This window comes from Xenopus laevis, chromosome 9_10L (genome assembly GCF_017654675.1).
Source record: "Xenopus laevis strain J_2021 chromosome 9_10L, Xenopus_laevis_v10.1, whole genome shotgun sequence".
NCBI lineage: Eukaryota > Metazoa > Chordata > Amphibia > Anura > Pipidae > Xenopus > Xenopus laevis.
This window is the reverse complement of record NC_054387.1, coordinates 95,804,535-95,828,543: the sequence shown is the minus strand read 5'-3', so window position 1 is coordinate 95,828,543 and position 24,009 is coordinate 95,804,535. Positions and strand designations below refer to the sequence as shown.

Genomic DNA, 24,009 nt, shown 5'->3' with positions numbered 1-24,009 from the left:
TCAGGAGGAATCACCCACAGAAGAGTCTGTAAGACATCACACACTTTCACAAGCACACACTGCAACTTCAGTACCTTCTGCACTATACAACAAGCTGAATAAAGAAACCTTACCTCCAGTGGAAGAAAACAACAGATCCTTTAAAATAATCTGTTCCCCAGCTCAGGAGAGGTCTTTCATTGATTTAACTGGAAGTCTTTCCCTCTCTGTATGAAGAAAATATTTTATAGTTTATGTTTATTGTGAATTAAGTTGACTTTTTAAATAACAATAAAATTCCAGCGAGCTAAATCAACAGGCAGGCAGCAATATGATGTGGAATGCAGGAGGGAACATTATAGTTTAAAAAAAATTTAATTTTACGTTAGATTCTGACTAAACAGCCTTACACGTTTTTCACCAGGGGTCCAGTGCTTTTAGTTTGTATGTTCTCCCTGAGTCTACGGCAGTTTCCTCCAAGTACTCTGAAACATACAGGCAGGTTAATTTGCCCTGCCAAAACCAGGCAGGTTAATTTGCCCTGCCAAAACCATCCTACTGTGTGTGATAGGGACCTTAGATTGTTATCTTTACTGGTTCTTTCACTTAAGGTGGCATTATGAAAGGCCTACTAGATAGATATCTGGCCAAAAATTGTCCAGATATCGATATGACAGGTTTAAAGATCTCCCCCGAGGCACTCCGGCTCTGCAGGGAGTCCTGGGTCTGCACAAGGTTTCTTCCAGCACACAGGATAGGGTTAGGATGTGGGAGCAGGGAGGATAATGGGCTCCCTATAGAAGGAGCCGCACACCGGGCACTTCAGCTCTTCATCCAGCCAGGCAGCTTTTCCGGCTGTCAGTACAATAATTTTTTTGATGTTACTGTTCCTTTAATGCGGTCTTCCCCCAACAACCTGTATCCCTGTAGCCATTATCCATCCGTCTGGCCCTAGGGCCAAATTATTAGTCCAATATCACATGAACAAGGTGAGCATGCCGGGGAAAGATCCACTCATTACGTGAACTCACCAAATGATCAGTTTTATTCAGAGAGTGGAATCTGATATTGTGTGCACAATTTGTGAGAGATTGCTTTTGCGCCATGTATTAGAATTACATTTTCCATTCAGAACATATCATATCACCTCAGGCTGCAACAATTCAAAGGGTAGAGATTTGAATGTGTTGATGCACCAAGGGTGTTTGGTTCCCCACATCTGATTTCAATGCCTCCCCCACCAATTTCCAAATAAATCAAACTTCCAACCAATACATGTTTTCAGCTATAAATATAAAATGTATTGCCACTCTTTAAACCTTAGACATTCAAGCTACTATGTTTACGGTGGCTGGCCAAAACCATGCTCTCTATTAGATTCCCTTTTTTAAGGAATATATAGGTAATGAAATGTTACAGTATATCTCGACTATTGGGAATACTTTCCCCATTTCCAAAATGTATATTTTTTTTTTTAAAAAAATAGCCAATCACACACATGTAATTTGGAAAAAAACTGTCCAAACATACAGTAACACAATATCCTTGAAATATTTAGGATATTCTGTGGTTTTGATTAACAAGAGGTAGACATCCACTTTTTGTAACAAATGATATATTCCTGTGAATAAGAATTTTGGACTGTTCATTGGTTAGTCATGCTAAGGTTTGCCCCCCCACCCCAATAACCATACTGTAGTTCAGGCTGCAATAAACATGACAAACTCGAACATGATGAGAAGCCAAAGACAACGCATAATACTGATCCATTTGTTTTGCCTTTCCTTTTACTCATGGCTGCAATAATGAAGTTAATTTTCATGAACAGACAAAATAAAAACTGCTATTCAATGACAGACAAAAATAAAATCAATCTGTGTAAAAAAACAAAAACAAATCCATGTTCTGGTTTTCAGGGGCAGTCAAAATGAAAACATTTATACTGAAAACTGGTCTCAGTATTTGTCGAATTAGTCCACAATCCAGGATTTTCCAATGCTGGCTGATAAACAGACCATAATAGTTTCATACTGTATTTATTTCATAACGAAAATTCACAAATAAAGATACTTGCAAAGTTCTCTCTTGCCATTTATAACTGATTTGAGGACACCATCCCGGCATCTCCTTTTATGTAACTGTTTAACAGTCCCACCACGTGAATCCACTCATTGGCTTGATCATGATATGTACGGTCAAGTCAATTCCTCCTTTGAAGTTCAAGCACCAATGGAAAGGATGACTAATATTTGGAGATGTGATCTTCCCCCCTCCCAGCCTTCCCACACAAGATCCCAGAAACACAATGAAGGATGTTTAGTGCCAGAGTTTCTGAGTATCCCTCCACACCTCTGCAGCTCCCAGTTTCCTTAATAGTTGCTCCATCAGTTCTAGAGCCAGCATTGCAAGTGTGATGGCAACATTGCTTCTGTGTAAATCTGGTTTGTGTGTACATTTCAGGTAGATTTGTGTCATAGCAGAAGGCTTCTTGTTTGATATCATTCTATACAGGTAATTCAGAAAAACTCTGATAAAAGTTACTCATACTCCAGAAACTGCTTGTGATAGAAAAGCAAATACCTGGAAGGGGGAAAAAAAACAAACAAAAAAAAAAAATGTATTTAGTAAGTATATATTTCACCCATCCTTGGCCACTAATTGGACAGCTGCTGTTTTAGCAATCATTGTTATACAGTAAACAACTATTTGAATTTCTATTTGACTAACCCAAAACATTTCATTTTCTGTCTTCTACTAGAAGAACAGCATATAATTTTCCGCTAAGAAAAACCACAACTAAAACTGCACCATTTCCATATTCTTGCCTTGCCAATATTTCCTTGAGAAAAGCTACAGAGTGAATATGTGCAGTGTGTGTGGCTATCCTCAGGATAGAAGTAGTAAGTGTGTAGTACAGGTATGGGATCTGTTACCCAGAAACCTGTTATCCAGAAAGCTCAAATTACAGAAAGGCTGTCTCCCACAGACTCCATTTTACCCAAATCCAAATTTTTAAAATCTAATTAAGTTCTCTATGTAATGATAAAGTACCTTGTACTTGATCCGAACTAAGATATATTTAATACTTATTGGAAGCAAAACCAACCTATTGGGTTTATTTCATGTTTACATGATTTTCTAGCAGAAGGTCTGAAGATCTAAATTCCGGAAAGATCCATTATCCAGAAAAGCCCAGGTTCCGAGCATTCTGGATAACCGGTCCCATACCTGTACTGAGAATTGTACTATCAAGCTTTAGTACAGAGGATATGGAACACAGATATTCCAATATGGGGTTTGTATTACCCAACAGCTTAAGGACAAGTTCACAAATGGTGTATAGTCCACCTCCCTCTGCAGCTCAACTGGCAGTCACAGTGTAAGCATGAATGCAGCTACATGTAGCACAAAGCAGCCTGAAAATACCTACTTACACATTTTTTTAGGCCTATCTCCGTTCAGTATAGCCGATGCTGTGGCTGCCAGTAGAGCTTCATGAAGTTGAGGCCCACAAAGCAAAGACGGAGAGAAGTGGGGCGTAGGTAACATATAACCTCTCTAAGAGTGGTCACATGTATCCGTTTTATTAAAGGTAGCACGTCAGGGCTTACTCAGTGTTTCACACTGCAATCAATGAAAAATAACAAGTAACCAGGCCATGAGTAGCAATTCTAGTAACACGCAATCTAGCAGGACATTAACATTAAACTCATGGAACGGTCCCATCCCTCTAACATATCTGGGAGAGTAGCAATAACCAAGGATGCAGCAAATTGTGGTTATAGGAGTCTATATTATAAGGGCACTTACACATGAGTGTTTCTTTGGGCATTTTAAAACGCATGCCGAGCATGTGAAAACACATCAATGTCTTTTAAATGCCGCTGTACATTTTTTTGTATTTTATGGTATTATAAATGTGCAATGAATGCCTAAAAATGCAGAAGGTTGCAATTTAAAAGGCATACTAGTCACCTTTAATAATTCTGTATCAATATTTTTATTAATCATATGAAAGACTGTTGCTTTGGCTAAAACGCAGCTATAAGAACTAACAAAAACTGCACCACTATGTTCGGAGGCAAAAACCAAACATTTAAAAAGTAAGCTAATGTTAACACATCTCTATTATAATGAAAGGGACAGTACACAGCCCTTGTTTAACAAGAGTAAAATGAATAGGGCTTATGTGGATCACTCTTTGTGCCTATTGTTCTAATTAAGAAATATTTTTTATTATTTCACATTAGTTATTGCTGAAGAAGAAATCCAGTAGCACTCTGAAGTTGAAGCAAACGTTTTAGTGATTTATTTAGCCCGTTTTCAGGCCCTACTGGACTCTTTATCAAGCCTAATATGAATAATTAGTTATTCCTGTCACTTCCTGATCACAAAGAACATCAGAAGAGCGGACAAAACTAATTTTCAGTCCATCGAGAAGCCCCTGATAATAAGCTGCATAAAGGCTGCTGCTTAGATAAGGGAAATGTTTGTTGAAAAGATGGGAAAATTTGAATTGTCTTGTTTATAACAAAAGAGGGTTACGGTCAGTGAAAATTGCCTTAATTTCAAATTAGTGTGGCAAGAAAATAGGAAAATACATAGTTAACATTTAATGTAATTTCAACACAAGTCCTATTTAATGTGCCCAATTTTAGCAAAGGTGTTTTTAGGCGTATAATGCCCCTGTAAGAACAAACTTCGCTTAATAGCGAGGAAAAAGCAAAAGCAGGTGAGTAATGTAATTTACTTGCAGTGATCACAATGCTGGTAAAGGGCAAGGCATGTTGGGGAAGATTTTTAACATGTGCCATTGCCATTAAGACAACTGCTTATCTAAGCAAGGCCCAGCATTGTTGTATTTCAGTGTAAGAACAAAGACCAAAAGTGCATCAGCATCTGACCGTTGCCCATTAAAATATAGGATATTACTGAAATAGTTCACCATTATAACCAACTCACCCTTCACTATCTAGAACATCTTTAATGCTAGCCTTGGTAATAATCGCATCATCACATTTGAACCACTGGTCCTTGTGTTGCCTGATGAAGCTTGTGTAATGCCCACTCTCCAAGGTTCCCTGGTGATTAACTACTGCAAACAAGGAATACCTAGGACGAGAAAATTGATACAGTAGATTAGGAAGCGTTCAGTACAGCTTTTGTGGGTAAATCCAAAACAATAGCAACAGAAGTGGGGGTTATAAGATTTGTGGCCATTGTGTGTTAGACACCCCCACTAAAAGTTATTCCTTTTACTGAGGGAAAAAAAGCACCTTCTCGTGGGGGGCTGTATCTACCCACCTTGGGCAGGTTTTGTTGTGTGAAACAACCAATTTTCGCCAATACAACCAAAATTTCCTTTTACATTGTTTTCCATGGATGGGTGAATCATTTGTTCAAACATAACATCGTTACCAGAGAATGAAATCTGCCTGTGTATGGCCAGCTTTAGACTAGCACATGCACAAGTCTAAAGGGCAGATTTACTAAAGTATGAAATTAGAGCTCACCACAGAAAAACTCACCTGCTTTCTATTCATTCAGTGGCGAGTTCTAATTTCACACTTTGATTAATCTGGATTTAACAGGAAAAGTTCAGATAGTGGTGTGGCACTGTTTTTTCCCCCAAGGCTGGTGCATTTAAGGAGTGCCAGTCCTTAATGGTTGGATTCAGTGGGTGTATTGAGCTTTCCTCGTCCTTCACAATTTAGCCTTTATTAATTAAAAAAATAGCAGGACTGAGAAACTCACTTATTGTCATTGTGTAAACTATCAGATGGTTGCTGATACTGTCCATTCATTCGGCTTTCTTTACTGTGACAAGGAAACAAACGAACAACAAGAAAATCAAGTCTGGTTTTGCACACAAACATATAATAAATTACCTACATAAGCAAGCATTACAAATCATTCTGATTTTAAATCTATAAATTACTTGAAAAGAACAGCAGAGGGTGGTGTTTGCTATAGACTATAAAAAGGATTTTTAGGATCTCAGCCATTACAGAACTACTGCTTTGTGAGAAAAATAAAGGAAACTTAAAGGGATGCACTAATGGGTCAAAAACATTGTGGTACTCAGTAATACTATACAGCAATCTGCCCAGCAGTTTAAGATCAATAAGAAATAGTGCCCAGCTGGAGAATTTACATTGATATTACAACAGTGCACAGCTGGAGATCAGGCATTAAGAACTAATTAACTACTTGCATGATACTGTGATGGCTTCTTCGGAAAGCAAGATCATGCATAATTAATGGAGATGGTTGCATACTAGGGACGCAAGAGAACTACATGATGTGTGCGCGGTTCAAACATTGTTTGACTTCCTTGCTTGTGTGATGAAAATTTGAGTGATTTTTTGGATTCGGTTCGGCCAAATCCTGCTGAAAGGCAGAATCATGGCCGAATCCTGGATTTGGTTCATCCATATTGTTTACACACCATTATTTCAACTGGGGATGGAAAAAAAAGTAAACAAAATTCTAAACGGCTAAATGAGTTATTTGTAGGCATGTGTTAGATATTAGATAGCTATACTCTAACCATTTGAATATAAATCTCTGCACAAGCCTAATTATATTTTGTTTTCCATCAAGTAAAAACTAGATTAATACGGAATCTTTATTACCCAAGACTTTCAATAAACATTTGTCTCCTCTTACCTGGAGGCCATAAATGGCGTCATGTCCAGCTCCAAAGGGAATGACACATATGTTGTAATCTTCCGCCTCAGTTTAGCCGAATGCTCAAATCGCTAAAGAAATTTAAAAAAAAAAAAAATGTATTACCTCTGGTTGCAGTGTTAACTATTTGTACTTGATAGGTTCTTACTAGTCTCTCATGTCCTCGTCTGATCTAGTTTACTCACTGAACATAAAAAGTGAAACATTGTCAATGATTTTTAGGTTCTGATTGTCATTACTTGCTCAGTTTGTCAAGCTATATAGAGACTCTCCCGCAGCCAAGATGTCCCCCAGCCAAGATTCAATTTTCCATAATCCTTGCAGATTTCTCCTTCAAAGGTCTTTTCATAGAACATACAAGGCATTGTGTTAGCTGGAGCCTTGGCTACAGGAAAGCTGACAATACAATGTTGCAGGGGCACAAGTAGTCCAGAAATGGAGACAAGACAGCTGAAACTGCTGCAATTAACTACAATCACATTTACAAAGAACTTTAACACAGTTGACATTTTTACTTAAACTATGCTGAAAAGCAGTTTGGAAGAACATTTTTTTTTTTAATTATATACTTTTTTTTTTTTTTTTTTTTACTTTAGAGCCTCATGACCATTGGTTAGCTGCCTGTCCTGACACTTCCCCACCAGGCTTAATGTTATGCAACAGAACTTCAATCCAGAGAGCTCACTAAACGAACCCCAACAGCCAGCTGCATCTGCAAAATTGCTTAGGGCTAAATAAGTGTTTCTCAGATGATAGATTACACTAGACTAAGAAACTCGTTCACCAACATAGCCCTTAATCATACAATTGATTTGCAAAGATTCTGAAATAATTTAGTCTCTCCTGCTTTCAATATTTTTCAATACATTATGACTGAAGTTGTTAATGTAGACCTTGTTTGTAAAGAGATTTGTACACATGGTTGCAGAAAACCTTAGATGTAGTCATAGATTAGTTATTATTAACATGTATTTTTTATAGTGCCAACATATCGCACAGCGCTGAATTTTGATTTGCTCTTAAAGTAAACATTCCGATTTTAGCTAAATTGTGGTTAAGGTTTTTGTGCATGGTGCAGAAATTAGCATGAACTAGCAATATAGTAAATACAATATTTTATGAGCAAGGAGAGGAGATTTTGTGAGATAGTAATTGTTTCTCATAAATGTTTTGAATATGGGTGCTATACTATAGGATAAAGCAATATATTGCAGTGTTGGACAAAGCTGTAGAACAGCACAGATGGATCTAACAAACCAGAGATGCTCAAAGAAATAGAAAATGGTCATGTCAACCTTACTCTGCATTTTATTGTACTCAATTTAAAATGCATTCTTAAAGGGGAACTATTGCAAAAATGAAAATTTAATATAAGCTCTCATACGGAAATAAGAAACTTTCTAGATTTATTAAAGATTTAATTAAAAATTCTGCATTGTTTATGAAATAATACAAGTTTATATTCACTATTTCACTCTCAGCATCTGTTTCTCTTAATTCTGTCTTTATGCAGCAGTTGGGTGTCATATGAATGATCCAATATATCCTATAGTGGGGCTCCCTTTCCTAGCAGATATATTAGAGCTCATTCAAATAACCAGTACAAACAAAGTGTAACAAAATAAATGCCTTTTGCACAAATTCTGCATGTAGAGAGACAGGATTTCTGGTGATTTTAATAGAGTGAGCTCTAAAGGTGGCCATACACAGAGATCCGCTCGTTTGGCGATGTCGCTAAACGAGCGGATCTCTCTCCGATATGCCTACCTTGAGGTGGGCAATATCGGGCTGATCCGATCGTGGGCCCTAGGGCCCAACGATCGGATCCTAACGCAGGGGAAACGGGGGTTGGATCGCGGGACCGCATCAACGGACAGATGCAGCCGTAATCCAACGGGATTTTTTTGTCCCATCCGATCGAGATCTGGCAGACTTGCGCCCAGATCTCGATCGTGGAAGCCCGTCGGGGGGCCCCATACACGGGCCAATAAGCTGCCGACTTGGTCTGTCGGCAGCTTTTATCGGCCCGTGTATGGCCACCTTAATACATCTTCTAGGCCATAGTTTCCCTTTAAGTTAAATTGTTATTTCAATTTTATTGGGGGACTTTAACTAAAAAAATTTAAAGTAGATTTGTCGCTAAAATGTTAAGAACTCTGGATGTAGGAAACAGGGAAAATCTGTATTTGCTTGTATTTTTAAATATACACTTTTTCAGGGGTGTCTGTTACAACATGAACAGCTGAATGTGTATAGATTGATTTGTTCTGGAAAAATTATATACAATTCCCATATTTCATAAAGGTTTTCCTAAAAACTCTAAAATCAATCAAATGCAAAAATTGCTTAGCAATTTTGTGAAATACAGGCTCAGATTGAAAGGAAAAGTTACATAAAGGAAAATTAACCCTAACATTGAAAAAATAAAAGTTCTATTTTTTTTTGCTCCTCCTGCTCTGGTTCCCCCTGCTCCATAAGGTACTGAATTAGTGGGAAGTGTTGGGACAAAAAATTTAAAGGGATACTGTCATGGGAAAAAAAAAATTTTTCAAAATGAATCAGTTAATAGTGCTGCTCCAGCAGAATTCTGCACTGAAATCCATTTCTCAAAAGAGCAAACAGATTTTTTTATATTCAATTTTGAAATCTGACATGGGGCTAGACATATTGTCAATTTCCCAGCTGCCCCATGTCATGTGACTTGTGCCTGCACTTCAGGAGAGAAATGCTTTCTGGCAGGCTGCTGTTTTTCCTTCTCAATGTAACTGAATGTGTCCCAGTGGGACATGGGTTTTTACTATTGAGTGTTGTTCTTAGATCTACCATGCAGCTGTTATCTTGTGTTAGGGAGCTGCTATCTGGTTACCTTCGCATTGTTCTGTTGTTAGGCTGCTGGGGGGGGGGGAAGGGAGGGGGTGATATCACTCCAACTTGCAGTACAGCAGTAAAGAGTGATTGAAGTTTATCAGAGCACGAGTCACATGACATGGGGCAGCTGGGAAATTTACAAAATGTCTAGCACCATGTCAGATTTCAAAATTGGATATAAAAAAATCTGTTTGCTCTTTTGAGAAATGGTTTTCAGTGCAGAATGCTGCTGGAGCAGCACTATTAACATTCATTTTGAAAAAAAAGTTTTCCCATGACAGTATCCCTTTAAGGTAACTGCAGATGAAATGTACAGTAACTCGTGTACGTTATCTTTTGCTGCCAATTCTTTCCAGCTCCATGCTATGTCCAACACAGGATATGTCCAGTTTAAAATGTGTGCTACCTGGTAAAATAAATCACATCAGAAATGTGGAAAAGCTCCACGTTATTCTTGTTTCCTTACTTTGAGATGAAAACAAGCCACAATAGGCAATTTCTTCATAGTCAGCTGTTTAGTAGATTCCTGGTAGCTATGGCAACCACTGCATTTAATTTTGGCACTACTTCCTAGATGCTCTGGTCGTGTAAACCTGAAATAGGACATTTCAGTCTTTAAATGTTATCACTGTGCACAAAAGATAATTAGTATATACAATTTAGTGATGTAGTTGCAAGCAGCTACAGAAAGTTTTAATATAATTAATTTCCCATCCGTATTAAATAGAACCAGTAAATAATCGGACAGGACAGTCTATAGGGGCAGAAATCTGCAGTCACAATTTCCCTTCAAACATGGGCAGGCATTCTAGAGACAATTATTTAATTTCTTGAAGATATTTATTTTCCCCAAAACCAAAGTGAGGCAGTGGAGAAAGATCTCAGCATTAGCATCACTAAACCCTTTATGATACAGAGCCAGATATACGTCTGTAAGTTAAAAAAAATTATTTCATAACCGTCATCTAGGATATCCACAAAGCTCCAAATTATGGAAAGTCTAACTGATCCCATGCCTGTACTGTGTGCAAATAAATATAGTTTTGAATTGATTGAAAATCATCCCATTCTCTTTATTTTCATTTTAGTGTCCCATCCCCAAGGGTTGTAAATCCTTCCAATCAAAGGTCTCAAGAAAAAGGAGATGGCGCTTTTATAAATAATTAATGCTTACTAAAGTACCTTAAAGCATGGGGATGTAAGGTAAAGAGGTGATTTTGTTATTTTATTATCTCCTCCACTTCTCTTGTATAAATAAATTATCAGGCTACTGCAATGTGAATGAATAAAATGATTTCAGAACACCGACTGTAACTTTCATTTTAATGTAAGCTCAAATAAAATAAATGGCAAAAAGCAGACAGGCCAACATGCACCAGAACAAATAGATACACGCAGAACCATGGCTGTAATGTTATAATTTGAAAACTGAATATAACATAGGCATTAACCGGCTTGAAGTTTCACCAGGTGCTGCAGTGCTATGAAAAATGTGTATATATATGCCTTCAAAATGGTTACAAATCTATTCCAAAATTGCTTGGACTACACCAGACCACTGCCAGACAGATTGTGTACAATTGGAGACAATGTAACATTGTTACTGCAGGAGTGGTCAGGCAACAACAATCACACTAAGAGCAAGGTGTGTAATACTTTGGGAGGTTTTTAAAAAAACAAAAACAAACAAAAAAAACAACTCATGCCAATGTCTAAGGCCGCTCTTGCGTTGCTGAATTTTCATGTTCATAACTTCACCATCAGGAGAACACTAAACATGACAGAGAGGCAAGAAGAACAAAAAGAACATTGCTGCCTGTCTGCAGTTTGCAAAAAGCCACATGGATAAGTAAGAAGGCCATATAATCTTCTTTGAACTGATTAAACCAACATTTCTGGCTTGAATGAAAGGCAAACACTACATTCCAGCATTAGAACCTTATTCCATCTTTAAAACATAGTGGAGGCAGTATCGTGTTTCAAGGCATCCTTCAGTGATGTGAAGCTCAAGAGAAGGTGGGTCATGCAACAAGACCATGACTAAACACACAATGAATGGCTAAAGTAGAAAAACTTTTTTGGAACGGCCGTGTTAAAGCCCTAATTCTATAGAATTCTTGCAGAAGGATCTGAAGTGTGTAGTTCATGCTATGAGGCCCACAAACACTCCTGAACTGCAGCTGTTCTGCAAGGAGGAATTGGCTAATATTACTATACGAGCAAGCATTATGTTTTTGAAATAGTTAACTGCCAAGTAAGGGATTTTACTTACAGAAAATCTCAATACTGAATAAACACTATAATTTTGTAGAATTTTAACAGTGCAACAATACAAAAAAAAAAATGTTCTCTTTAAATCTACTCTACCTCCGGAGGCAGTCTGTGAGCGTTGTTGTTCCTGACACATGACTCTCCCCATTCACAACACCAGCATCACTTCCTGGGCTAAGAGGCCAGAATGGAGTTGAAGAGCCTGGCAGATCTAAGCTGATGTCCCAAAATGGATCTATAGTCGTAGAGACCCCACTGTAGAGCAGGAAAAAAAAAATGAAACAAAGCAACAGTAAGAGTTAATTGTAACTTGATTCTTGATTTTTTTTCTAAATTACAGGCAATATAATCCCAGTAAACTGTTCACACTGTTTTGCCAGCTAAACAAACAAATATGTTTGGTTTAAATACAATAATAATTTTCCAATAGAATATGAAATAGTTCCAGATGCAGCCGTTTATTATTAACATCAGGGAAGACCTTAAAATACTATTAACTGGTAGAGGTCTTGAGAAATAAATTTCTAGTTATGGCGCTTAAGGACAATGCACAATATACTTAATATATATCAATAAATGTCCCAATCCAAGGCCGATTAGTAAATTATTGGTGCATGGCAACTCAGAAACCAGCACAATAAGCATCAGAATGTAATAATCAGCCCTGTTGCATCAGCTTCTATGACAGGCCAAGCTCATTTCTGCTTCATAATTTGTGACGACCCCTAAGCTTAGCTTCTCAATAGCTGCTCAAAGTACACTGAGCATGTCGCAGAGACTCTTAACAAAATCCAAGATGGGAAACTCCTGTGACAACTTTGAAGGCTTGGATCATTACTACTATAGATATACTAAACCTCTAGGCAGGTTCAATATATAAAATATAGCATTCCAGTGGGTTAGCTCTCCTTTAAAGCAGGTCAATTACGGAGAGAGGAGGATATACTTGCTTCTATGACTTTGTTGGGGAGGGAGTACCATGTGTTTTGTAACCTGCAGATATTTTTTAAACCCATTTGAGGTTTACTTTATCCAACCCTCTTGTTTATTTTAAGGGGCAGCTTGCTGTTTGCTCAAAGTTGCTGCGATTTGAGTGCAAGAAATCCAGGTTTTATGAGATTAAATAAATATGTGTGCCATGGTGTGTGGTGGTGTCTCCGTTTCTCAGAGGAGAAACTATGCAAAAATAAATGACCAACTGTTTTACATCTAAATGGTATAGTAGAATAGCATGGTTTAAAGGGATACTGTCATGGGAAAACATGTTTTTTCCAAAACACATCAGTTAATAGTGCTGCTCCAGCAGACTTCTGCACTGAAATATGTGATTTTTAAATCCATTATGGGGCTAGACATATTGTCAGTTTCCCAGGAGCCCCAAGTCATGTTGCTTGTGCTCTGATAAACTGCAATCACTCTTTACTGCTGTACTGTAAGTTAGAGTGATATCATCCCCTCCCTTCCCCCCCCAGAAGCCAAACAAAAGAACAATGGGAAGGTAACCAGATAGCAGCGCCCTAACACAAGGTAACAGCTGCCTGGCAGATCTAAGAACAGTATTAAGTAGTAAAAACCCATGTCCCACTGCAACTCCTTCAGTTACATTGAGTAGGAGAAATAGCCTGCCAGAAAGCTGTTCCATAGTGCAGCACTGGCTCTTTCTGAAAGCACATGACCTGGCAAAATGACCCGAGATGGCTGCCTACACACCAATAATACAGCTAAAAAATACACTTATTGGTTCAGCAATGAAATGTTAGAATATTTATTTGCAGCATAAACATTGTACTTGAGAAATAAAAACTTCACCATAAAAAAAAATAAGAACTTACTGGCACACTTGACAAGTTACATCTGACTGTAGGCCTCCTGTGAAGATTTGGTCTATGATACAGTTACAGTGGTTTGGATTGTTGGCCTTTTTCCCATTATCATCACCTATAATAATAATAAAAAAAAAAAAAATAGTGGCACAGGTCAGAAAGTAGAAGTATCGGATTTGGAACAACATGCCATTTTTTCTCTTCCAATAACTTTTTAGAGAACGGAATACAAAAATGTATATTTGTATTTCAGAAAGAAAAAAAATAGGTTTTCCCATTAAAGCAAAATGATGAAAAGTACTACATTAAAGCATACAAAACAGACACTTGCTTTCAACATCAGTGTTGGGGACAGGTGCCTTTACATTACAAATATGGTTGAATACTCTAGTTCCCGTCTAAATTACATATTTATAATCCCCATTTCTGTATTACGGCATATAATATTAAAATTGACTACAGGCAATAACCCGGGTTCCATATGAGATAGGGTCTGCAGGTTTGTTCTTAAGTTGAATTTGTATGCAAGTTGAAACATGTACATTTACTTATTAAATGCAACAAGACAGATGTTCATCTTAACATAGTATTTATTTTTACCTTTCTGTTCATATGTATTTTAACCTTTCTGTGCTCTGCAGTAGACAAAATATGCCAGGTGGTTTATTAAAGCTAAATGCCAATAAGGCCAAGCAAACACAGTACATTACTGTAATAGCCTCTGTCTGTAAGCATGAGTTGTATGGTGTATGTAACTCGAGTGTGAGAGTGTTTATTTTTAAAGGAGAATTGAACCCATAACATAAAAAACCCTACCCCCCCTACCCTATGTAGACTCCGCTGCCTCCTCCCTCCCAGCCTACCTGGTAACGGGGCAAATGCCAAAGTTTAATGAAGAAAAGTACATGGCGGCCGTAAACTCCCGAGGACAGAATCTGCACGGGGGGGGGGGGGAAGTAAAAATTTAGGGGCATTTGCCCTGGGTACCAGGTAGGCTGGGGAAGGTCTACATAGGGTAGGGGTTTTCTATGTTACGGGTTGAATTCTCCTTTACGGTAGATTTTCAAACAACTCAAACAAAAACCCATTACGTGTCCCATTTGCTCCCCCAAGAAGCAAATATAAAATTGATCAAAGTCATAAATGGACTAAACCAAGCATAAGGCAGAAAGAAAATTACATTTAAAAATTTACTAGCAAGAGGGGTGAAATAACATTTAGAAAGCAAACAAATACATGGTTTGAGGCTAACGTTTTGAAACAAACCAAAGAAAAAAATGTTAAATATATTTCTGCATTCCTACCTAAAATGTTATAGGTGATCCCAAGGGTGAAAGGGGCATCCTTTTTACCCAAATGTCTCAGACCTACACACGCACAAAATCATGAATTGATAAAAATGACAAACCTTTGCAATGTCTGTGCAGAACATCTAAAGCAGCAATGAGAAACTCGTGTGCATCTTGCTGCTCGTACCCTGCTAAATGTCGTGCGTGTGTCCATACAAGGTGGAGTAACCTATATGGAATGTGAGGAGAACGGTGTCCGGAGTAAAACTATAAATTGGGAGGGAAAAAGAAAGATAATCAGGTTAAAGTTTTTCAAATAATAAAGATTTATAAAATATAAATCATACATGCAAGACGGACTACTCCTACCCCTGCGTGTTGATGTGTTTGTTTTTCATTGGACTGCCACTTTACCTCAGTGTCAGAAAAGGTAAAAATGATTGGACTGGGGGTGACTTAAAAACAATTTCTAAGTATTGTATTTATCATGGATTTTAATGGTTAACATGACCTGTAGGAAAATGCCTTCTGGTTTTCAGAAACCAAAAAAACAGACCAATTGTGAGGCTTCAATTTTATAGTTACTTATGTTTATTGCTTATCTCATTTATTTTAAGGCCCCAAGTTTTTCAGATTTTATATTGGACTTCAAAACCTAGCAACTACCTGGTTGCTAGGGTAATTAAAGTGGTACGCCATGCAAAAAAGTAATTGGCATATTGAAAGAAAATGTCATTCTAACCTATCTTCCAATGTGTATTTATTAAAAATGTTCAACTGTTTTAAAGTTTATTGTAAATGCAACTGCTATCAAAAAAGATTTATCGGCCTGTTTATATAATCTATTCTAGCTTCTAAAGCAATGCAGCAGAGGCCACCTGGGTAATCGATAAAGAGAGCTGAATTCTGCTGTACTCTTTACAGAGTCAAAATCAGAGAAAAGTTTATACCAAGGCTATGGCTTCCTCCATAAATGGGTATGCAGTTTTCCTAATATAGGGAACCAAGCAGTCCTCCATCCAAAAACTAATTTTTGCATGTTGCAAGAAGATGTAATTCTAAGCAATATTCAATAAACATTCCCCACTGGGTAAAAGTTACTTGCAAACATATTTACTATGGAAAGAAATCTGTTCAGGAGCCAGGGCCCTCAGCTACTTTTTATGTGCCATAATTATCTAATTAGATTAAGTAATGGATAGCAATAACTGATCCAGGTATTTACTGAATTTTGAAATTTTGCTGGTTGTCCAGTTTATATTAACATCTCTGTTTTAACCCTCATACTTCAGGTAATTTTGATATGGCTTATGTATATCTGGGAGTGCTGATAACTTCCTAAGCCGAGTAAAAATATTAAGGGAACTTTTTAAAAAGATGGCAGCAGCAGAAGCTATATTTTTATTTACAACTTTTGTAAAATAAAATTTCCCAACTGTCTTTTCTAAGATAAGCTAATGCCAAATCATGATTCTCAAAGCTTTAAGATCTTCAAGGAAACCCCCATGTTGCTCCAGTTTTAAAGACCAGTCCAAAATATCTGCAGTAAATGCTTCACTACTCCATAAGCCTGTGGCCAATAAAGCAGATGTTTTAACTGTTTTTGTAAGGCAGATGTAGCATATATGGGCCAACCACATACTCTTTCTACTTACTGGTGCACAAGCAGAGTGGTCGGCGAATGTATGAGGGGCGTCGCAGTATGAACACCTTGCTATTGTTCCAATCATTAAAGCATGGCTTATATAAATGACAAGTGGAGATGTGGCTCTGCTTCACTGTACCTGCAGATCCATGATGATATGGCAGACCCAACAAGTGATCCCTGAACCAACCAAGATCCATAGACATTATGGATCATAGATGTTAGTATTCCAAATCCTATTTTATCACGTTATTCAATCAAAATGAACTTTAATGACACTATATAAATTATCTGAATTGTGTTTCCTTCAGTTTGGGAATTCATAATTATAGCAAGCAGGCTGGAGCCATTTTGTGGACACTGCTATTAAGGCAAGTCTGAGAATCTTGTTTGTGCACCAGAATGGGGGACCTGATGTCTATGCACTGACTACACAATTAAATGGTGAAGAGAACTGGGGGAATGTGGGGAGAGCAGTGACATCTAGGAAGTGCCGAATGGAAATTGAAAGTAATTGCTTTCCCCGCCTCCATGCCAAGGCATGGAAGAGGGGCAGGCAATATTTGATTGACAGCTGAGATTTTTGAGTTTACAACAGCTATGAATGCTTTAATAAAAAAAATAATTTGGATTTCATGTTTAATTTAAATAGGACTTTTATTATACAGATTTTTATGTCTGGGTGACAGGTCCACTTTAATGGACCTATATCCATCTATATACAGTTTAATCCAATGGGACATTAACTGTATTTTCTCTGTTGTGTATTGGAATAACTATGTAATGTTTTAGTGTTAATATATATTGCAAAATAATTAAACATTCCACTTTAGCACAGAAAAGTGCACATTAAGTTGCAGGTTTTAATGGCTCTCTTTTAAATGGATTCAAATGAAGTATTTTCATTCTTATGCAAATAAAGGAGACTAAAGCTTAGACACATTAAAGATTTTTATGAAGAGTTAAATTTACACTAAAATTATTTGTTCTTTAAAGGGCAAGTCAAACCCAAAATAACAAATGGCTAATAAAAGAAAACAATTCTAAGCAACTTTCCAATATACTTTTAATAAAAATTTTCAGTGCTTTTAAAGTTATTTGTAAAAATAATTGCCATTTAAAGCAACATTTGCTTTATTACTGGCTTTTAATTTTTAAACAATGTTGCAGAAGTCCCCAGAAACTCAGGTCTGTTAATCAGCTGCCTTGTTTTACATTGTATCAACAGTCTGAGCCATCAGGAATTAGAAAGGGACAGAAACACTGTTTTCAGCAGCATTACATATACAAATAACAAAACCAAAGAGAATTTGCAAGGAATATATATTGCAAAGTTGCTTAGAATGATGTTTTCTTTTATTCAACATTCCCTTTAAACAAAAAAAAAGAAAAAAAAAAGAAAACAAACTACCAAATCACAAATGCGATTTCTCCCCCATTCAGTGAAACACGCCTGCCAGAAAGGTACTTACCTCCTGAAAGAGCGTAGACATTTCACAAACAAGGCAAGAGTTGGGGCTTTGCATTTCACATTTATGTCTGTCCGAAAGGAAGAAATCTCGTAGCAAGGGAGTGTGGGTAAGTGCCTGGACAATACAGTTCATAAAACATGTGTTCCCAAGATTAATTAAACCTCGCAAACCTAAAACAAGAAAAAATTATACTGCTTAATGCATCCTGCATACATTTACACGCTCCAAACACAAATCAACAGACAACTGTGTATAGAACAAGCAAAACTAAGCCTGATGGAAATAAAGGTGACGTTTTTATTAACTATATATTGGGTGCACTATTTATGTATAAGGATAAACGGTTACATAGACTCTGTATACATTTCTAGTGTTTATATAAAAAAAAATAAAAGAGAGTGTGCCCCTAGGGAAAGCCATATAATATTCAACATTGTTTAATCCCAGATACAAAGACTAAAAAGGGTCTACAATCTATACAAATTTTAAATACATATAACAAGGATTGGTGACAATTATAACAGTATAATCTGCCATATGCTTTATGTATGGGGACTGATAAATGTATCCCCATTTACTTAGCAATCCCCTAAGGATTGGGCACCAAGAGGACCCTTCGTTTAAGTAAGGAAGCAATTCCCCCATTTCCTGGGTCAAAGCATGACCACTAAATATCCCAGGTATCCCTCTGTTTTAATATAAAAGCCAAGAACACATGCTCAGGGTCCATTTTGTTTATCCCCTTATCTAAGCAGGCAGGAAGGGTGAAGTGGAACCTAGACAAGGTCAGGTCAAATAAGGATAGGCTAGCTCACTTCCGTAGGTCACTCTAGGAGTGAGAGATAGTTTGGCTATTTAGCCAAGCAGCTGATGCAGAGTACCAATGACCCAGAAGTACCAATGACTAAGTGTTAAGAGTGCGCTCCTCTTAAGGTAAAGGCTGAAAGCTGGGTGTATCTTCGTAGACACTGTGTATGCTTTTGTCCCTGTGGGGACGCGCAACTATTGTGTATTGCTTACAGTTGCACAACATCCTGCCTCCACACCATTGCAAGGGCTCAACCCCTCTTATCCAGAGCACATCATTGGGGTAAAGCTCATATTTAGGGCAAGTTTTACTCAATTTAAAATAGGCTTATATTTATATAAAAATGTGCAACAGCAGATTGGGGGCACCAAACACATAAGAAGGTCTGTGATACTAGCAGCAATATATTATACTTTAAGCATGCAATGTCCTGCAAGATAATATACAAAATGGACAATGCTGTGATCAATTGCAAAGTTCAGTCAGAATTATGTATATGCTGTGCAATTACTTCTTATTGACAGGTAAATCCTAAATGGATACACCTATAGGTTACATAAAAATTGGGTTTATAGATTTCCAGGTATGAAAATCCACACTAGTGAAAGCTTTTGGGAACTATATTTGTGTGTCTGGGGATAGGGATACCATGACATGCCACACATCAGAAACAAAACAAAGCCAGGGTGTAAAGACGTGAGATGAGAAACTGAGTGAAACAATATCACCTGAGATACACAAGTGGCACAAGTGGTCAGCACAGTCCCCAAGGTTAGAAGTATAGAGGTAAAAAGTAATTGAGAATGCAAGCTTTCAAGAAACAAAAATTCAAAAATAGTTCAGAAATATTTTTCTGAACTAGGCATTCATTACAACTCATTTCTACCAGTATAGAGCCCCCAATGGTGGCAGAGTACAGATTGACAATACAGGGTCTACTTTTAGCATTACATCCAGTAAAGAGACAAACAATCTAAAAAAAATAAAAATAAAAAAAATAAAATAAAAAAATAAAATAAAAAAATTGTATTGTATATATGTACACTATCAACGGTACTACAAAAGCAAGAAAATCACTAAAACAAAATTCAAAAGTAATAGCAGTAAGTGGGTAGAGTTTTATATCAGATTACTGTAGATACAATTTGATGTCCATAGATTCCTTTGCAAGTAAGAAATTTCCAAGTCCGGCATAAAAAGAAACAGTACTGGGGGTTTCTTAATCCCACGCAAAATCTGTTTGTTATGAAGAATGCCTTCTCCCACCATAAGTATCATACTGAATAGGGGAAGCCATTTTGATATAGTAGGTTTCAAGAAGCAACATCTTGGGGTGTATAGTAAATGGAAGAGATGATCGAACAAGTGTCCAGTTACAGGTGAAATGATCCTGTTCAGATAGTTTGATTGGTGCAGCACAAAAAAAAAAAAAAAAAAGCTTGCGCAGAGTGGTTTTGGAGGACCCATCTAGAACATGGCATGAGAATTCCACCTTGCAAATGCAAGTAAAGAAGAATTACACCTAGGACTTTGAACATGACCAGGCAATCAATTTTACAACGAAGGTGGCCGGTAAAGCAAGACACATAGGATTGTACTCATTTGAATCTGCAGCTCTTTGGGAACCTCTGTAAAATGTCACCACCTAAACACAGCTAAGCAGAAGTGCTTTAAGTTTTATTCACTCTGCATTGGGCATTGTTTACGATAGTTATGAAAGTTTCCTCTTGGTTGGCATTAATGAATCTCTCTTACCTATAGTACAATTTGTGGTAATTTTTCTTCTCTTGGGGTTATGCTGTAACAGCTCTAGTTCCCGCTTTGTTGGCTCCCACGTTGAATACTTTTCTCCAACTCCTAAAATAAAAAAAAAAAAACTGAAATAAACACGTCTATCAACGTAAATTCATACTCTGACCTCTACGATCCCAGTTGAAAAGAAATGGGAAATTCTGACACCACTGTTTCTTTTAAAAACATCTTTTTAATAAACATTTATAAAGCCTCAACATATTCCTCAGTGTTGTACAATAGAAGAAATCCAACATCAAATTGCTTGCAAAAATATTCTGAAACAGGAGATAGAGGGGCCCTGCTCAGTAGAATTTGTATTATTCAAATAAGAATTCAACAGAATGTCTGCTATTCAAAAATATTCAGTTTTGATAGTTATGAGTTCCCTCATCATACAACTTGCTTGAAATAACAGCGAATGTCGCAGCTATAAAGTCAAACTGACGTGACAAATGTGCACTAACCAGCAAGAAAAAATGGTGCTATAAAAATGTATATTTATTAAAAACAAAAAAAAAAAAACACTATCCTACAGTCTTTCTACTTTGTCAGTTCAGTTTGAGATCTCTGTAAGGTTTAAGTGTGTAATACAAATCATATTTGTTATCAGGACAAATACATTTTCATTCTGGGTATTAACCACCTTATACCGTGTTGCAAAATTATAACTATACAAGTTTTTAGGAAATACACACTAGGCTCAATTTTGTCATTCGCCAATACACTGTACACATAACAGTATGTACTGCTGAAGGCTCATTCATTTGTTTTTCATACACCTCACCAGATAGGGTGACCAAAACCCTGTACCCACTGACCATTGGAAAGAATATAGGGTTACACTCAGTCAATATTTTGTACTAAACATATATGTAACTATATTAAGGCAAGACAAAAAAATAAAATAAATAAAAATAAAAAAACACAGGAATTCAAATAATTACACAGCTTAATTTATTACGGCAACTTTAGTGATAATGATAATGCCCAACCATCTGGACATGTACGTTATTCTCTAGGTTTATCTCATATTGCAATACTAATGGTTCGCAGTTCATTTATCCTAGTGAAAATTTCAGCTGTGAATACCCTGGCAAATAAGGGTGTAAGAAGCAGTGGTTTCATCGTGACTTCCTGCAAATCTGATTGTTATTTTCAGCAAACAAGCATTAAGTATTTACTCAATGCAAGCATGGCCCATCATACACCATCCACAGACGTAGCTCACAGACCAATTGGTTGGATACTTTAAAGGCCATCCTGTGGATTTATTCTCCCCCTCCCTCACTCAATATAAATCCGTTCTCAGCTGGTTTGACTGCTTGCCTAAATGATTAAGGTATTTGGAAATTCTGATTCTGCCATCCAGATAACAAGGTCTGCTCTTTCTTTGTGATTACTTTAATAGTCACACAATCATAAGTAACAAAAAGATGTTTTATCGTAGAAGTATCAACTTACCAGTCATTGTATACTGGTATGGAGAAACCAGTGCAGGGGAGAAAACTGTAGAGAAAGGGGAAGGAAAAAAATATTTTAAAATAGTAACAAATACACAGGAAAAAAAACGAATGTGCAAGACAAAACCAGACTTCAACTACACTTACAATATAAAATGTATATTTAAACGAAAAAAAAAACAAAACACAAATTTGAAATGGAAAGCAGCCCCAATTTTGACTGATCTCAGCCCTCTCTGAGTTAGAGGAACCAAGCCTTAAATGCAAAAGATCAGCAGCTTAGGCTGGAACAAACAACACCACATCAGGACAATACGGTTACACTTTGTAGTCAACACGTGCAAAAATAAGACTTTAGTAAATTTTTTAATGGCCACTGCTAACATATAGGAGAAAGATCGAGAACAATGGAATCATAGTGTGTCCCCACAAGTCATTTCTTCCAGTATGTGCAAAGTCATGGATTAAGAAGAAACTGATCTGGTAAAACTGGCTACTTACAGGGCTCTAAATATGTGCATCTCTATACGGACTCACCTGGAGCTTGTCAAGTATATTCATTAAAAGCACAGGTAAAATCTGTCCTCTATGGAAGCCGACAAGTGAAACGTGCCAGACATTACACCATCACAAAGCAACTGCAGATGGACTCAGATTCAATGGGTTATCTTTTGCATTTGAGACACGGCTTTTTGAAAGTTCCAATGTTTAAATAAAATTGCCAAAATGCCTAAATGTGGCATTATGGAGTTTTATGAATTTAGTTTATGGATTTGTGCGCTTTATGCTGTTCACACTTGATATATGTGGGGCTGTTAACTATATGGCCACTAAGGAAACTATCACCAGTGTGAGTGTCCTCATGCATCTTTTAAAAAACTTGGGAGCACCCCTCGTCAATTTCAATGGTCTCCCTTTCAACATTTTGCAGGCCAGGAAGTGTACCGTAGAATTTCCGGCAAACTACTGCCTATTGTAACACCCAGTATATTCATATATGTACTTTGAACTCTTCAAAAATAGCCTCAATAGTTTACATTTTTTGAATGAATCAGGCAGTGGATGCTATGATGTGCAGCGCTAGGGGCTGTGGCAAGAAAAGTGATATCTATGAAAGGAACAGAAACCAAAAAAAGCCCAATAGCTACAGATCATCCAACATCCGCATCAATATTGACTCATGTGTACTCCATTAACATCTAGTGTATGTTACATGGAATAAAAGAGAACCAAGCCATCAAAGGGAAAACCTCAAATGTGGCAAAGACATTATTATTTTTCTTGAAACTTGAGTGACTGGTAGAACACCATTTTCATGTAGTTGTAAACTTGGTGTGAAATAAAAGGGGTGCCGATCACATCTAGAACCAAAAACAGTGGGTCCTATATAAAATGTACCCATTCACAAATGAAGTGTTCACCAGCAATCATGTTTCAGTGAAAAAAATATATTTTCAAAAATGTACAGATTTTCTTGAAACAAAGTTATACATTGTAACATTTTAGAGTTATAGAAGTATCCTTCCCTGGAAAACTGACAGCTAATAATAATAATAATTAAGTAAAATCAATTGCAAACAGTAGCACATAATGTATCTATACAAATGTGCCTTTATCATAACAGCCTACCTTGCAATTTCCAAGCTTTTCGTTGTTCTTCTTTGGCAACTTGCTCCATATCTTTGTCATATATATAATCTTGACACATAAAGCAGTATATACCCCCATACAACAGATCTATAGCTGTAAAGACAAAGTAGGCAAAGACTATAAACAGAAATGTAACTTTTATATATTCAAGTTATTACATTTAAGTGACTCAATCACTCTCTAATGTCTGCTCAGAAAACACAGGAACTAAACACACCCAACTCTAAAATGCACAATTATCTAAATTATTCTAGGCCAGT

At 37.0% G+C, this 24,009-nt stretch overlaps 1 protein-coding gene across 3 annotated transcripts in view; it reads right to left on the bottom strand.

Moving 5' to 3' along the window:
- Positions 1-1,748: 1,748 nt before the first annotated feature.
- usp22.L (ubiquitin specific peptidase 22 L homeolog) overlaps positions 1,749-24,009 on the bottom strand; it is a 39,650-nt gene continuing 17,389 nt past the window's right edge. For 2 of the 3 annotated variants that reach the window (NM_001092443.1, XM_041575625.1), the window contains 12 exon segments: positions 1,749-2,559; positions 4,942-5,091; positions 5,734-5,796; positions 6,649-6,740; positions 10,004-10,130; positions 11,905-12,063; positions 13,641-13,746; positions 15,040-15,187; positions 18,038-18,207; positions 20,601-20,702; positions 22,101-22,145; positions 23,729-23,842. In NM_001092443.1, coding sequence (NP_001085912.1) covers positions 2,517-2,559; positions 4,942-5,091; positions 5,734-5,796; positions 6,649-6,740; positions 10,004-10,130; positions 11,905-12,063; positions 13,641-13,746; positions 15,040-15,187; positions 18,038-18,207; positions 20,601-20,702; positions 22,101-22,145; positions 23,729-23,842 — 1,319 coding nt within the window. In that variant the 3' untranslated portion in view covers positions 1,749-2,516. 3 annotated transcript variants of the gene reach the window in all.